Source organism: Hypanus sabinus, chromosome 2 (assembly GCF_030144855.1).
Source record: "Hypanus sabinus isolate sHypSab1 chromosome 2, sHypSab1.hap1, whole genome shotgun sequence".
Lineage (NCBI taxonomy): Eukaryota > Metazoa > Chordata > Chondrichthyes > Myliobatiformes > Dasyatidae > Hypanus > Hypanus sabinus.
The window spans coordinates 55,351,064-55,366,513 of NC_082707.1; the positions used below are offsets into that span (position 1 = coordinate 55,351,064).

A 15,450-nucleotide genomic window follows, 5' to 3' on the forward strand; every position below is an offset into this window, starting at 1 on the left:
AAAATGAAAAGGAGAGAGCAGAGAGCATGAGAGCAGAATAACTAAAGGAAATACAAGAGTCTGCTTAAGACAGTCAATTCTTAAAAGATCAAAATGTGGTCAACACTTGATCTATGGTTAGATAATAGAGCATTGCAGCACAGAAACAGACCCTTTGGCCCACTTGGTCCATAGTGAACAATTATTCTGCCTTTTCCCATCATCCTGCATTTGGCTCCTAGTCCTTCATACCCTTCCCATCTATGTATGTACTTATTCAAATTTCAATTAAATGTTAATATCAATCCAGATCCACCACTTCTGCTGGCAGTTCATTCCACATCTCTCACCACCCTTTGAGTGGAAAAAATCCCCACTTCATTTTACCTTTCACGCTTAACCCATGACCTCTTGTCTAGGCTCCCCCAACCTCAGTGGAGAAAGCCTGCTTACATTTAACCTATCTATACTTTTCATCATTTTGTATACTCCATCAACTCTCCTCTCATTCTCCTATGCTCCAAGAAATTAAGTCCTAACGTACTCCACCTTTCCCCACAACTCAAAGCCTCAAGACCCAATAAAATCCTTGTAAATTTTCTCTGTACTCTTTCAATATTTTTGATATCTTTTCAGCAGGTAGGTGACCAGGACTGCACCCAATACATCAAATTAATGTCTTCTATATCTCCAACGTGATATCACAACTCTGTACTCTGTTCCTGGATTTATGAAGGTCAATGTACCAAAAGCTCTCTTTACGACCCTATCTACCTGTGATGCACCTTTCAAGGAATTTTGAGTCTGTATTCCCAGATCACACTGTTTTACTGCACTCTGCAGTGTCCTAACATTCATTGTGTAAGTCCTACCCTGGTTTGCCCTCCCAAAGAGCAACACCTCACACATGTCTGCATTACATTCCATCTGCCATCTTCAACCCATTTTTTCCAACTTGTCTGTATCCAACTGCAAGCTTTGATAGACTTTCTCACTGTCCACTCTGTCCCCAATCTTGCAAAATCTGCAGATTTGCAGATCCAGTTTACCACATTATTATCTAGAAGACTGATATGGACGAAAAATTACTCAGCATCGATCCCTGTGGCACTCTAGTATCCACAGGCTTCCTCTAGTTTCCACTCTCCAGTTTTTCCCACAAAGCCAATGTCAAACCTAAGTTACTGCTTATCCTGAATGCCAAGCAACTGAATCTTCTTTATCAACTTCCCATGTGGGATCTTGTCAAAAAACTATGGAGACAACATCCACTGACTTTCTTTCATCAGCTTTCCTGGTAAATTCCTTGAAAAACTGTATAAGATTGGTTAGACATGATCGACCACACACAAAGCCATGTTGACTATCAGGCTTTCAAGGAGGCAAGTAGAATGTTGCCCTTCATTGCTACAGGGATTGAATTTAAGAGCAGGGAGGTTATGCTGTTATTGTACAGGGTAATGGTGAGAATGCACCTGGATTACTGCATACAGGTCTGGTCTCCTTACTGAGGAGGATATACTAAATGAGGCGGTTAGACCAATGAGGAGAGACTGAGTTACCTGTGACTGTGCTTACTGGAATTCAGAAGAATGAAAGGAGATCTTATAGAAACATATAAAATTATGAAAGGGATCATTCATAGCTTGTCACACCAGACAGTCAGCCATCCTTGTCTGGTGCGCAGTGTCAGGATTGGTCTCCTTTCGGATTAACTGGGTCACGGGATGAACGTTCCTGACTCGACCCTTGTATTTTTTACGAGGCCGAGTGGCTAGCTCGACGCTCAACCCGGCACGGATGGAAAGTGTGCCTGGGGGGAAGGGGGGCCGACTGGGTTCGAAATTGGGAGCTTTCGCTTTCGAAGTTCGGCGCTGATGCCACTGTGCCACCAGCCTGCATCAAAGGAATGGATAAGATAGAGGGAGGAAAGTTGTTTCCGTTGGTAGGTGAGACTAGAATGAGGGAACATAGCCTCAAGATTCGGGGGAGTAGATTTAGGATGGAGAGGAGAAGGAACTGCTTTTCCCAGAAAGTGGTGAATCTGCATAATTCTCTGCCCACTGAAGTAGTGGATGCTACTTCAGTAAATATATTTAAGACAAGGTTGAATAGATTTTGGCATAGTAGGGTAATTAAGGGTTATGGAGAGAAGGCAGGTAGATGGAGATTTGTCCATTACCAGATAAGCCATGATCATATTGAATGGCGGAGCAGGCTCAACGGACCAGATGCTCTACTCCTGGTCCTTTTTCTTATGTTCTTATTGACTATCCCTAATCAATCCCTGTCTTTCCAAATAGTTATATATCAGGTCTCGTAGAATATCTTCCAATAACTTACCCACTACTGATGTTAGGCACACCTGCCTATAATTTCTCAGCTTATTCTTAGGGTCTTTCTTAAACAACCTCACAATATTATCTATCCTCCGATTGTCCAGCATGTCACCCATATGTTAAATACATTTTAAATACCTCTGCCAGAGCCCAAGCAATTTCTGCACTAGCCTCCCACAAGGTCTAAGGGAACACCTTGTCAGGCCCTAGGATTTATCCACCCTAATGCCTCAGGAGAGCAGGCACCTCCTTCTCTTCTGTAATCCGTATATGGTCCATGACTTCACTGCTGTTTGGCTATAGATACTGAGAGTCCATCGCCCAAGAAAATACAAATGCAAAAAAATCGGTTTAAAGTCTCCCCAGACTCCTATGGCTCCATGCATAGGTGCCCACGCTGATCTTTATGAAGACCAATTTTGTCCATTGCTAAACCTTCTGCTTTGAATGAGAGGGTGTAAAGAAAGTGTGCCCACCATGAGGCCACATGCCTTAAAAATGCTTTGCCATTCAAGGTGATCAGAGCTTTTCTGTTACTTTGATGCCAATTTCACTACATATTCATCGTCGTCTGAACCCTTAGTGCCTAGGTGGCACATGTACATATTATATATTACTCACTACATATTTCTGCATTCTATTGATACCAATGTGAAGTTCAATGAAGTGATTCATTCTGATGGAGACTTAGATTATATTTATTTCTGTCACTATATAAATATAGTGACAGAATAGTTAAAGAATACAAAAATAATGAACCCCAGTTAAATGTACATAACTTTTACAAGTAGCAGAATGCATTGGAAGTCTCAAAGGCACGCTAAATCCTTGATTTAATAAACAACATAAAAAAGAGGCTGTTAAACATATAAAATGCTGAATAGGGCACATAGAGAGTCCCATTTTAGATAAAGGACATGAATAGTTTAGAGGCATTACAGGAAAGATTTGGGATTGGAGATAAGAGTAGCTGTTGTTCACTTTAGACAAAGTAACAATATGTATGTCATCACATTTTAAATAGAAATAAGCCATTAGCAACTATTTAGATCATAGAACAGTAAAGCAAGGAACAGACTTTTCTGCCCAAAATGTTGTACCAAGCCAAATAAATGACTAATGAAAAGCCAAATTAAACTAATCCCTTATACCATATCCCGCCATGTCTTTCCATTTTCCTCACATTCATGTGCCTATCTAAACGTCCCAAATCTATCTGCCTCTGGCACCCCAGGCAGTGAATTCCAGGCTCTCACCACTGTATAAAAACAATTTGCCCCTCACATCTTCTTTGAAATTAACCCCTCTCATCTGTGTGGAATGAACCGTGTAGAAGTAATAGAGGCCAGTTCAGTTGTGTCATTTAAGGTAAAATTGGATAGGTATATGGACAGGAAAGGAGTGGAGGGTTATGGGCTGAGTGAGGGAAGGTGGGACTAGGTGAGATTAAGAGTTCGGCATGGACTAGGAGGGCCGAGATGGCCTGTTTTCATGCTGTGATTGTTATATGGTTATATGGTTATAAATGCATGTCCTTTGGTATTAGATTTTTCAAACCTACTCTCTGTCTATGCATCTCATTATCTTATAACCCTATCAGAAATTCCTTCAGTCACAACTGCTCCAGAGAAAACAACTGAAATTTGCCAGCCTCTCATTGTAACACATGCCATATAATCCAGGCAGCTTCCTGGTGAACCACTTCTGAACCTTCTCGAAAGCCTTGACATCTTTCCTATAATGTGGTGACCAGAATTCAGGCAATTTGCCACATTCAGCATAACCAAAGATTTATAACTTAGTAACTTTTGAAATAAATGCCTCAACTGATAAAGTCAAGCATGCCTAAAGCCTTCTTAACCACCTTATTAGCCTGTGTAGCCACTGTCAGGGAACTATAAACTTAGATTCCAAGATCCCTCTGATTATAAGACCATAAGACATAGGAGCAGAATTAGGCCATTTGGCCGATTGTCTGCTCCATCATTTCATCATAGCTGATATACTTTTCCTTTCAACAGCAATCTCCTGTCCGTCCGCTCCCTCCCCACCCCCCCCCCCCCCCCCCTGTATCCCATCATGTCCTGACCAAGCAAGAATGTAATAACATCTGCCTTAAATATACATAAAGACTTGGACTCTACATTTGTCTATGCAACAAATTCCACAGATTCTGGCTAAAGATATTCCTCCTCATTTTTGTTCTAAAAGGAAGCCCATCTATTTTGAGGCTGTGTCCTCTGGTCTTAGACACTCCCACCATAGGAAACATCCTCTTCACATCGAATCTATCAAGTCCTTTCACCATTCGATATGTTTCAATTAGATCACCCCTCATTCTTCTAAGTTCCAGTGAGAACAGGCCCAGAGCCATCTAACACTCTTCATATTTCAACCCATTTAATCCTGGAATCATTTTTGTAAGCCTCCTTTGAACCCTCTCCAATTTCAGAACATCCTTTCTAAGAAGACCAAAACTTCACACAACATTCCACTGCTTTACAAAGTCTGAACATAACATAGTCGCTTTTATATTCTAGTCCTCTTGAAATGAATGCTTACATCATATTTGCCTTCCACAGACTCAACCTGCAAATTAACCTTTAGGGAATCCTGCAGAAGGATTCCCAAATCCCTTTGTGCCTCAGGTTTATGTATTTTCTCTACATTTAGAAATTAGTCAATCCTTTCATTTCTTCTAGCAAAGTGCACAACCATACACTTCCCAACACTGTATTCCATCTGCCACTTCTTTGCCCATTCTTCTGATCTTTAAGTTCTTCTGTAGCCTCTGTATTTCCTCAGAATTACCTCACCCTCCACCAATCTCCATATCATCTGCAAATTTTGTAACAAACCAATCAATTCCATCACCCAAATCATTGACATATAACATTAGAAGAATCAGTCCCAATACAGACACATGTGGACCACCACTAGTCACTGGAAGACACCCAGAAAAGGCTCCCTTTAATCCCACTCTTTGCCTCCTGCCAATCAGCCACTGCTTTAGACATGCTAGAGTTTGTCCTGAAATAACATGGACTTTAAGCTTGTTAAGCATCCTCATGTGTGGCACCTTGTCAAAGGCCTTCTGAAAATCCAAATACACAATATCAACCGATACTCCTTTGTCTATCCTGCTTGTTATTTAGAAACATAGAAAACCTACAGCACAATACTGGCCCTTTGGCCCACAAAGCTGTGCCAAACATGTCCTTACCTTAGAAATTACCTAGGCTTACCCATAGCCCTCTATTTTTTTGAGCTCCATGTACCTATCCAGGAGTCTCTTAAAAAAACCCTATCGTATCCACCTCCACCACTGTCGCCAGCAGCCCATTCCATGCGCTCACCATTCTCTGCACTAAAAAACCCACCCTGACATCTCATCTGTACTTACTTCCAAGCACCTTTAAACTGTGCCCTCTCGTTCAAGCCATTTCAGCCCTGGGGAAAAAGCCTCTGACTGTCCACACCATCAATGCCTTTCATCATCTTATACACCTCTATCAGGTCACCTCTCATCCTCCGTCGCTCCAAGGAAAAAAGGTCGAGTTCACTCAATCATAAGGCATGCTCCCCAATCCAGGCAACATTCTTCTAAGTCTCCTCTGCACCCTTTCCATGGTTTCTACATCCTTCCTTAGTGATGCAACCAGAACTCAGCACAGTACTCCGTGGGGTCTGACCAAGATCCTATATAGTTTCAACATTACTTCTTGGCTCCTAAACTCAATCCCAGGTTGAGAAGGCCAGTGCACCATATGCTTTCTTAACCACAGAGACAACCTGCGTAGCAGCTTTGAGTGTCCTATGGACTCAGACCCCAAGATCTCTCTGATCCTCCACACTGCCAGGAGTCTTACCATTAATACTATATTCTGTCATCATATTTGACCTCCCAAAATGAACCACCTCACACTTATCTGGGTTGAACTCCATCTGCTACTTCTCAGCCCAGTTTTGCATCCTATCAATGTCCTGCTGTAACCTTTAACAGCCCTCCACACTATCCACAGCACCTCCAACCTTTGTGTCAAATAATTCCAACAGAGTGGAGTGACATTTGCAATTTTCCATTCTTCAGGAATCCTTCCAGAATCTAGTGATTCTTAAAAGTCATTACTAATCCCTCCATGATCTCTTCAGCCACCATTTTCAGAACCCTGGGGTGTACACCATCTAGTACAGGTGACATATCTCCCTTCAGATCTTGCAGTTTCCCAATAAACTTTTCTCTAGTAATGGTAACTTCATACACTTTATGAGCCCTGCCACTTGGAACTTCCACTATACTGTTGGTGCCTTCCACAGTGAAGACTGATGCAAAATACTTAGTCAGTTCATCTGCTATTTCTCTGTCCCCCATTACTACCTCTCCAGCATCATTTTCCAGTGATCCAATATCCATTCTTGCCTCTCTTTTGCACTTTATGTATCTGAAGAAACATTTGGGATCCTGTTTAATATTATTTTCTAGCTTACTTTCATATTCCATCTTTACCATCTTAATGACTTTTTTAGTTGCCTTCTGTTGGCATTTGAAAACTTCCCACTAATTTTTGCTCTATTATATGCCCTGTCTTTGACTTTTATGTTGGCTTTGACTTCTCTTGTCAGCCATGGTTTTGTCATCTTTCTTTTAGAATACTTACTCTTTGGGATGTATATATCCTGTGCCTTCCAAGTTGCTTCCTGAAATTCCAGCCATTGCAGCTGTGTCATCATCCCTGCCAGTGTTCTTTTCCAGTCAGTTTTGGCCAGCGACACTCTCATGCCTCTGTAATTCACGTTACTCCACTCAAGTACTGATATCATCTGTCTTTAGCTTCCCCTTCTCAAATTTCAGGGTAAATTTGTTCATTTTCCCCCAAGGATTCTTTTACCTTAAACTCTAATCAATGATCCAAGGTTCCAATGATCCAAGAACTTGAAATTCTATACTGTTTCTACATTTGTATTATCATTCTATTCTTGCCTTTACTAGCACGTGACACTGGGAATAATCCAGAGATTAGTACCTTGGAGATCCTGCTCTTCAGTCTCTTTCCTTCCTCCCTATACTCTCTGTACAGGACCTTGCTCGTCCTTCTACCAATGTTATTGAAGTCAATATGCACCACTTCTCACTAGTCACCCTCCCCCCTTGAGAATATTATGAAGCCACTCCATGACATCCTGGATCCTACTACCTGGGAGGCAACTCACCGCTCCTTGTGTCTCTTTTGCAGCCACAGATCTCCTCTCTCCTAACCATGACTCAGGCTGACTTTACCCTTCCCTGCTGAGTTCAGAGCCAGCAATAATGCCACTAGCCTGGCTGATGCGGATGTGCCCTAACTGGTCACCCAGCATTGTCCAAAGAGGTGTACTTGTTACTGAGGGGAATGACCACAGAGGGACTCTGCACTAACTGTTTACTCCTCTTACTCTCCCTGGTGGTCACCCATCATCTACCTGAAGCCTGCATTCTGGGTGTAACCACCTCAGTAAAAATTTCATCTATGAGGTTTTCAGCTTCCTGATTGTCCTTGTCAGTCAAGAACTGAAGTCAGGAAGGTAATTAGATATCCTGAAATCCCATATCTTACAGGAGGAGAATTCCACTGTCTTAACTATCCTGCCTACACTGGACTAAGGATTTACAGACAATAAAAAAAAGCTTACCTATGCCTTCTCTCTGAAACCTATGAGTTTCACATGCACCTTTGTCACTTACTCAACCACTTTTCTCCAAGCTTGTTTTTGCTTTGGCTCTAACTTCTCAAGCCCAAGTTCCACAATAAAAAATGATAAAAATGACTCAGCACCCTTAACCTCTACCTGTTCTTGTCGAAACTTGTTGAGCCAAAGCCTGACCTCTCTGACACTAGCCATTCCAACATTGGCCACTCTGCTTACACTTTGTTTCTTTTTATTGGCTCAAGTAAAACTCACTCCTGATAAGACTTGTTTTTAAATTGGTCCTGCACTGCAAAGAATGAGTCTTTCCCAATAAAACTTGCTCTTTTCAAATGGCAATGGCTTATTTGAAAGAATAGGGACAATGTTTTCACTGTTTTTATCCAATGTTTTATCAAGAGTTGCAACTTGAGACTAGATAACTCACAAATAATAGCAACCAGAAAGAAAACTTCCAATCAAGAACATTTTCACCACTGGTTCTCTGGACATTTACTTTAAAGATAATAATTGAGGCCCTATTCAGCATGCCAATCCTTTTTTAAGTCAGACATAGCAGTATTCCTCACATCAAAAGACTAGGAGAAATCTATATGTTACCTCATATTAGAAATCTCAAAGAAACAAGAATTCAAGCAATTGGTATGTTTGTCAAGATTTAAATTTATAGCAAAAAGACGAGTTTCAAAAATGTAGGTCAAATTAATTTAACTGCAGGCCTTTATTTCCCTAAACTTTTCCTTACACCCAGTAATCCCAATGGCCCTTTTCTATTAGAGTAATTGATGATAAATGATACAGCAGCTTATAACTCAGTTTTTATATTCTGTAAACTCTATGTGTTTAACTCGTGTTAAAGAACATTGTGCATTGCAATAGAAATAGAAATCCAATAGTATCAGATTTCTTCTGCTTTCTAGGTTATAATACTTCAACTAGCTTTACAGTTACCTGTAATATGCAAGTCAAATATGCATGCCATGGAAGAAGGAAATCATAGTCAGGAATACACATTCATTTTTTTAAAAAGATGTAGTTACACTTTACTGCAATTGTGCAATATTGTTGCAACAAATCTTTGAGGTGACCATTTCTTAAAGTGAACTATCAAATGTTAGAATAATAACTTGAAGCAACCTGAAATTTAGGATGTACTTTTCACTAACATTAGAGTTTAAAATAATAGCTGACTGATTGCAGGTTGGACTAATTGAAGAACTTATCTATCAATTGGAAGATAATTTTCTGAAATCAAAAGCTCTGAAAACAGCTCGAAAACAAAGAAAAGTAAAGAAGCTGAAAATCCAAAATATTGTTCCATTGCCTGGTGATATGAACGAATGCAGAGGAACAAAATCCATGGCAAAGACAACAATACCATCATCAATGGAAAGATGAGACATCATCTCACCTCTTCCTACTTTTCAGACTTCCATTATTGTATCAAAGAAGCTTGAACATTGTATTGGAATGCTACACAAATTGATAAAACTGAAATTGAAAGACCTATTAACATTCATAATTGTCTTATTAGTTATTAACTAACACCTATTCTCAAGAATACAAATCCCATATTCCCTATTTTCTAAGAGATTTTCCCTGTGCTGTTATGGGAAATTACACTGGAGAGGTAGTAATGGGAAACAAAGAAATGCCGGACAATCTGATCAAGTATTTTGCATCAGTTTTTACTGAGTAAGACACCAGCAATATGCCAGAAATTTGACATAGTCAGGGAGCATAAGTAATTGTAGTCACTATTACTGAAGAAATGGTGTTTGGGAATCTGAAATGTCCACTAGACCAGATGGATTACACCACAGTGTTCTGAAAAAGTTAGCTGAACAGATCATGGGGGCAATAGTAGTGATCTTTCAAGAATTACTAGATTCTGAAATGGTTCCAGCAGGCTGGAAAATTGCAAATGTCACTCCACTCTTCAAGAATGAGGAAGGCAGAAGAAAGGAAATTATAGGTAAGTTAGCCTGATTTCAGTAGTTTCCAAGATTCTTCATTATGAAGAATGAAGTTGTGGAGTTCTTGGAGACACTTGATAAAATTGGCCAGTGAACGTGGCTTCCTTCAGGGGAAATCTTGCCTGACAAGTGCCCTAGAAATCTTTGAAGAAGTAACAAACAGGATAGACAAAGAAGAGTCAGTGGACATTGCTTACTTGGATTTTCAGAAGTCATTTGACACAATGCCACACATAAAGCTGCTAACCAAGATAAGAGCCAATGGTATTACAGGAAAGATAATAGCATGGATAGAAGATTGGCTGATGGGCAGAAGGCAAAGAGTGGGAATAATGAGGATTTTTTCTGTTTGGCCATTGGTGTTCTGTTGGCTCTGCTATTTCTCATGTTACATGTTAATGATCTTAATGATGGAATTTGTGACCAAGTTTGTGGATCATACAAAGATAGGTGGAAGGACAGGTAATGTTGAAGTAGCAAGGAGTCTACTAAATGACTTGGACCCATAAGAATGGGCAAAGAAGTGGCAGATGGAATACGGTGTAGGGAAATGCATGCTCATGCACTTTGGTAATAAGAAATAAAGTCATACACTATACATAGTGTAAACAGAGGAAATACAGAAATTAAGAGGTATAAAGGGACTTGGGAGTCTTCATGTAGGATTCCCTCAAAGTTAACTTGCAGGATGAGTCAGTAGTATGGAAGGCAAATACAATTGTAACCCTAGGTTTGGCTAGCGGCTTAATCTAGGGGAAGACAGCCGCCGGCCTGGCCAAACTTAAGAAATCTTGTTTGGGTGGATGCTACGTGATGTGTTCCCGTTACAAATCCGTACCACGAAATAATGAACAGTACACAATATGCAATGAAAGAATTGAGCTTTATAATTCTTAATTTGACTAAAGAAAACAAAAGCGAGAAAGGGCCCATTCTCATGAAACAGTCAAATGCACAATGTTGGAGCTCACTTTTCCCCGTCTGTTCGTTCTCCATCGATTTTCGCCGGGTGCCAACTTCTGACTCCATTCCAAGTCCACTCCGTTCTGCAGTCTACAATTTCCCTATTCTGGAATCTTCTCTCTCCATCTTCCACCAAACAAAAGACCTCAAAATCTTCTCTCGGGCACACAAGAAAGGAAAGCATGCCTCTCATCAGATGGCGCACATTCCAAACCCCCGTTATTTCTAGTCATAACCCAAACATTGTTGCTACAGAGAAACCATTACATTAACAGTGAAACCTTACAGAGCATTACACAATGTTAGTATTAATTTCCAGAGGATTCAAATATAAAACCAAGGATACAATGCTAAGGCTTTACAAGATATTGGTCAGACCACATTTTGAGTATTGTGAGCAGTTTTGTACCCCATATTTAATAAGATGTGCTGATATGGGAGAGGGTCCAGCAGAGACTTACAAGAATCCTATGAATGATAAGAGTTATTATATGAGGAACATTTGATGGCTCCAGACCTATACTCACTACAGAAGAATGGGGTGGGGTGGGAAATCTCAATGAAACCTATTGAATATTCAAAGGCTTGGACAGAGTGGACATGGAGAGGATAGTTCCTACATTGGTGGAGTCCTGGACCAGAAGGCACAGCCTTAGAATTGAAGGATTTCCTCCAGAACAAAGATAGAGGAGGATTTATTTAGCTGGGAGGTGGTAAATCTGTGGAATTCACAGATGCTCATGGAGGCCAAACAAATTTTTTTGAAATTGTTGCTTCCTCAGAAATGTTATGTGGTTATGATTGACCCCTTGAAGCTCAATATAAATACAATTTCAGACTACTTGCATCATGTAGGAATTTGGAGAAACAAGAAATTAACAATTACTGAATATAATATGTTTAATTGCATAAATGGTGCTAATGCTTTGTGATAGTTCAACTACACTAAAAAATGTTTTCTTGATGATTTCCATTTGTACACAGTGTCTGAAGCTCCACGCTTAAGTATCCAACAATAATCAGCCAGCATTGATTGATTCCGGTTGCCCCGATACTGTTTCTCCATGACCACAATGATCCGGTGAAACCTTTCATCATACTAATCATTAACAGTGCCAAGATTTGCAGGGAAGAAGTCTAAATGGGAATGCAGAACATTAGTCTTTAGTGACATGTTGTACTTCATCATCTTGTATGTTTGAAGCATGTTGGCAGGAGAGTTTTCAACATCCTTGAATGCCTTCCATGCAACTTTCTTTGGTCCCACTAGAGGCTTTTTCCAAATTGCCTGTCATTGATGTCTTCTTTGATTTGTGGACCAACAAAAAAATACTTTCCTTAATCTTGACATCAGTTATTCTGGGAAACATGTCACAAATATCAAAATTCTTCCTGGAATTTTTTGTGCCCGGTGACAGAAGATTCTATCATTGCAATGTTGAACTCAGTAATACCATAAGACCATAAGAAAAAGAGCAGAAGTAAGCTATTCAGCCCATCAAGTCTGCTCTGCCTTTCAATCATGGGCTGATCCAATTCTTCTAGTCATCCCCACTCCCCTGCCTTCTCCCCATACCTTTGATGCCCTGGCTAATCAATAACCTATCTATCTCTGCCTTAAATACACCCAATGACTTGGCCACCACAGCTGCTTGTGGCAACAAATTACAGAGATTTAGCACCCTCTGACTAAAGTAATTTTAAATGGACGTCCGTCTATCCTGAAGTCATGCCCTCTTGTCCTGGACCCCCCCCCCCCCACCATGGGAAATAACTTTGCAATATCTAATTTGTTCAGGCCTTTTAACATTCAAAATGTTTCTATGAGATCCCCTCTCATTCTTCAGAACTCCAGGGAATACAGCCCAAGAGATGTCAGACGTTCCTCATATGGTAACCCTTTCATTCTTGGAATCATTCTCCAGAATATTCTCTGAACCTTCTCCAGTCTGTTTCTATCCTTTCTAAAATAAGGAGCCCCAAACTGCACACAAAACTCTGTGTGGTCTCACGAGTGCCTTAAAGAACTTCAATATCACATCCCTGCTCTTATATTCTATACTTCTAGAAATTAATGAATACATTCACCTTCTTCACCACCAACTCAACCTGGAGGTTAAACTTTAGGGTATCCTGCACAAGGACTCCCAAGTCCCTTTGCATCTCTGCATTTTGAATGATCTTCCCATCTAAATAATAGTCTGCCCACCAAAGCGCGTGACCGTACACTTCCCAACATTGTATTTCATTTGCCACTTCTTTGTCTTAGTTTGTTTTCTCAACACCAGCCACTCCTCCACCTATCTTTGTATCATCGGCAAATCTAGCCACAAACCCATTAATCCCATAGTCCAAATCACTGACATCGTAAAAAAACAATGGTCCCACCACCGACCCCTCTGGAACTCCACTGGTAACCGGCAGCCAGCTGGAATAGGATCCTTTCTTCCTACTGTTTTCTGCTGATCATCCAATGCTCCTCCCATGCTAGTAATTTCTCTGTAGTTCCATGGGCTCTTATCTTACTAAGTAGCCTCACATGCAGCACCTCGACAAAGGCCTTCTGAAAATCCAAGTGCACTGCATCTACAGCATCTCCTTTGTCTATCCTGCTTGTAATTTCCTCAAAAAATTGCGGTAGGTTTGTCAAGCAGGATTTTCCTTTCAGGAAACCATGCTGGCTTTGGCCTATCTTGTCAGGTGCCTCCAGGTACTCCATAATCTCATCTGTAACAATCAATTCCAACAACTTCCCAACCACTGATGTCAGGCTAACAGATCTATAGTTTCTTTTCTACTGCCTCCCACCCTTCTTAAATAGCAGAGTAACATTTGCAATTTTCCAGTCATCCAGTACAATGCCAGAATCTATCGACTCTTGAACGTTCATTGATTATGCCTCTGCAATCTCTCCAGCTGCTTCCTTCAGAACCTAAGGGTCCATTCCATCAGGTCCAAGAGATATATCCACCCTCAGACCATTAAGCTTCCTGAGCACCTTTTCAGTCGTAATTTTCACTGCACATACTTCACTTCCCCGACACTCTTAAATGGCCACTATACTGCAGATAGTATACTCCACTGTGAAGACAGATGCAAAATATGCATTCAGTTCCTCTGCCATCTGTGTCTCATTACAGTGTCTCCAGTGTCATTTTCTTTTACTCTTTATGTACTTAAAAAGTGTTTAGTATCTTCTTTGATATCAGTTGCCAGCTTCCTTCCATAATTCATCTTTTCCTTCCTAATGACCTTCTTAGTTTCCTTCTGCCAGTTTTTAAAAGCTTCCCAATCCTCAATCTTCCCACTAATTTTGGCTTCCTTGTATGCTCTCTTTTGCTTTTACTTTGGCTCTGACTTGTCAGCCACGGTAATGTCCTTCTTCCATTAAAAAATTTCTTCTTATTTGGAATATATGTCTTGCACTTTCCTCATTTTTCACAGGAACTCCAGCCATTGCTGCTCTTCCTACCAGTGTCCCTTTCCTGTCAACTTTGGCCAGTTCCCCTCTCATGCTCCTGTAATTTCCTTTGTTCCACTGAAATACTGACACATTGGATTTTAGTTTCTGCTTCTCAAATTTCAAAGTCAACTCGATCATATTGTGATTACTGTTCCCCAATGGTTCCATAACCTTAAGCTCTCTCATCACTTCCAGATCATTACACAACACTCAATCCAGCACAGCCGATCCCCTAGTGGGCTCAACCTCAAGCTGTTCTAAAAAAGCCATCCCTTAGACATTCTACACATTCTCTTTCTTGCGGTCCGGTAGTGGCCTCGTTTTCCCAATCCACTTTCATATTAAAATCCCTAATGATTATCATGACATTGCCCTTATGAGACACATTTTCTATCTCCTGCTGTAATTTGTACTCCACATCCCAGCTGCTGTTTGGAGACCTGTATACAACTGCTATTAGGGTCCTTTTATCCTTGCCATTTCTTAACTCAACCCAGACGCTACACCTTCCAATCTTATGTTATCCCTTTCAAATTTAATATTATTTTTTATGCACAGGGCCACACCACCCCCTTTGCTTACTTAACCTATCTTTCTGATACACTGTATGTCCTTGAACATTCAGCCCCCAATGACAGCCATCCTTTAGCCAAGTTTCAGAGATGGCCACAACATCATACTTGCCAATCTGTAGCTAAATTTCAAGATCGCCCATTTTATTTCTTATGCTGGGTGCATTCAAACATTACACTTTCAGTTCAGTATTTGTTTTCTGTTTTAACTGTACCACACCTCTATTGTCCTCTAACTCACCCCACTGGCTGTAATAATGCCCCATCTCCTGCCTGTGCTTTCTATCTTCTCTGTGCACACTATCTTTGATCTATTTCTGTTTATCCCTTCCTCAAGCCCCATCCCCCTGCCAAATTAGCTTAAACCTTCTTTAACAGCTCTATCAAACCTACCTGTTGGGCTATTGGATCCCTTTGGGTTCAGGTGTAATTGTAACACTGCTTTTGCCTTTGACAAACTTAAGTCTCTGACC

General features: G+C 40.6%; 1 protein-coding gene across 1 annotated transcript in view; it reads left to right on the forward strand.

The window, feature by feature from the left end:
• LOC132404738 (spermatogenesis-associated protein 16-like) overlaps positions 1–9,472 on the forward strand; it is a 115,182-nt gene extending 105,710 nt beyond the window's left edge. The window contains exon 11 of the mRNA XM_059989164.1: positions 9,204–9,472. Coding sequence (XP_059845147.1) covers positions 9,204–9,401 — 198 coding nt within the window. The 3' untranslated portion in view covers positions 9,402–9,472. The remainder of the gene's footprint in view (positions 1–9,203) is intronic.
• Positions 9,473–15,450: the final 5,978 nt, after the last annotated feature.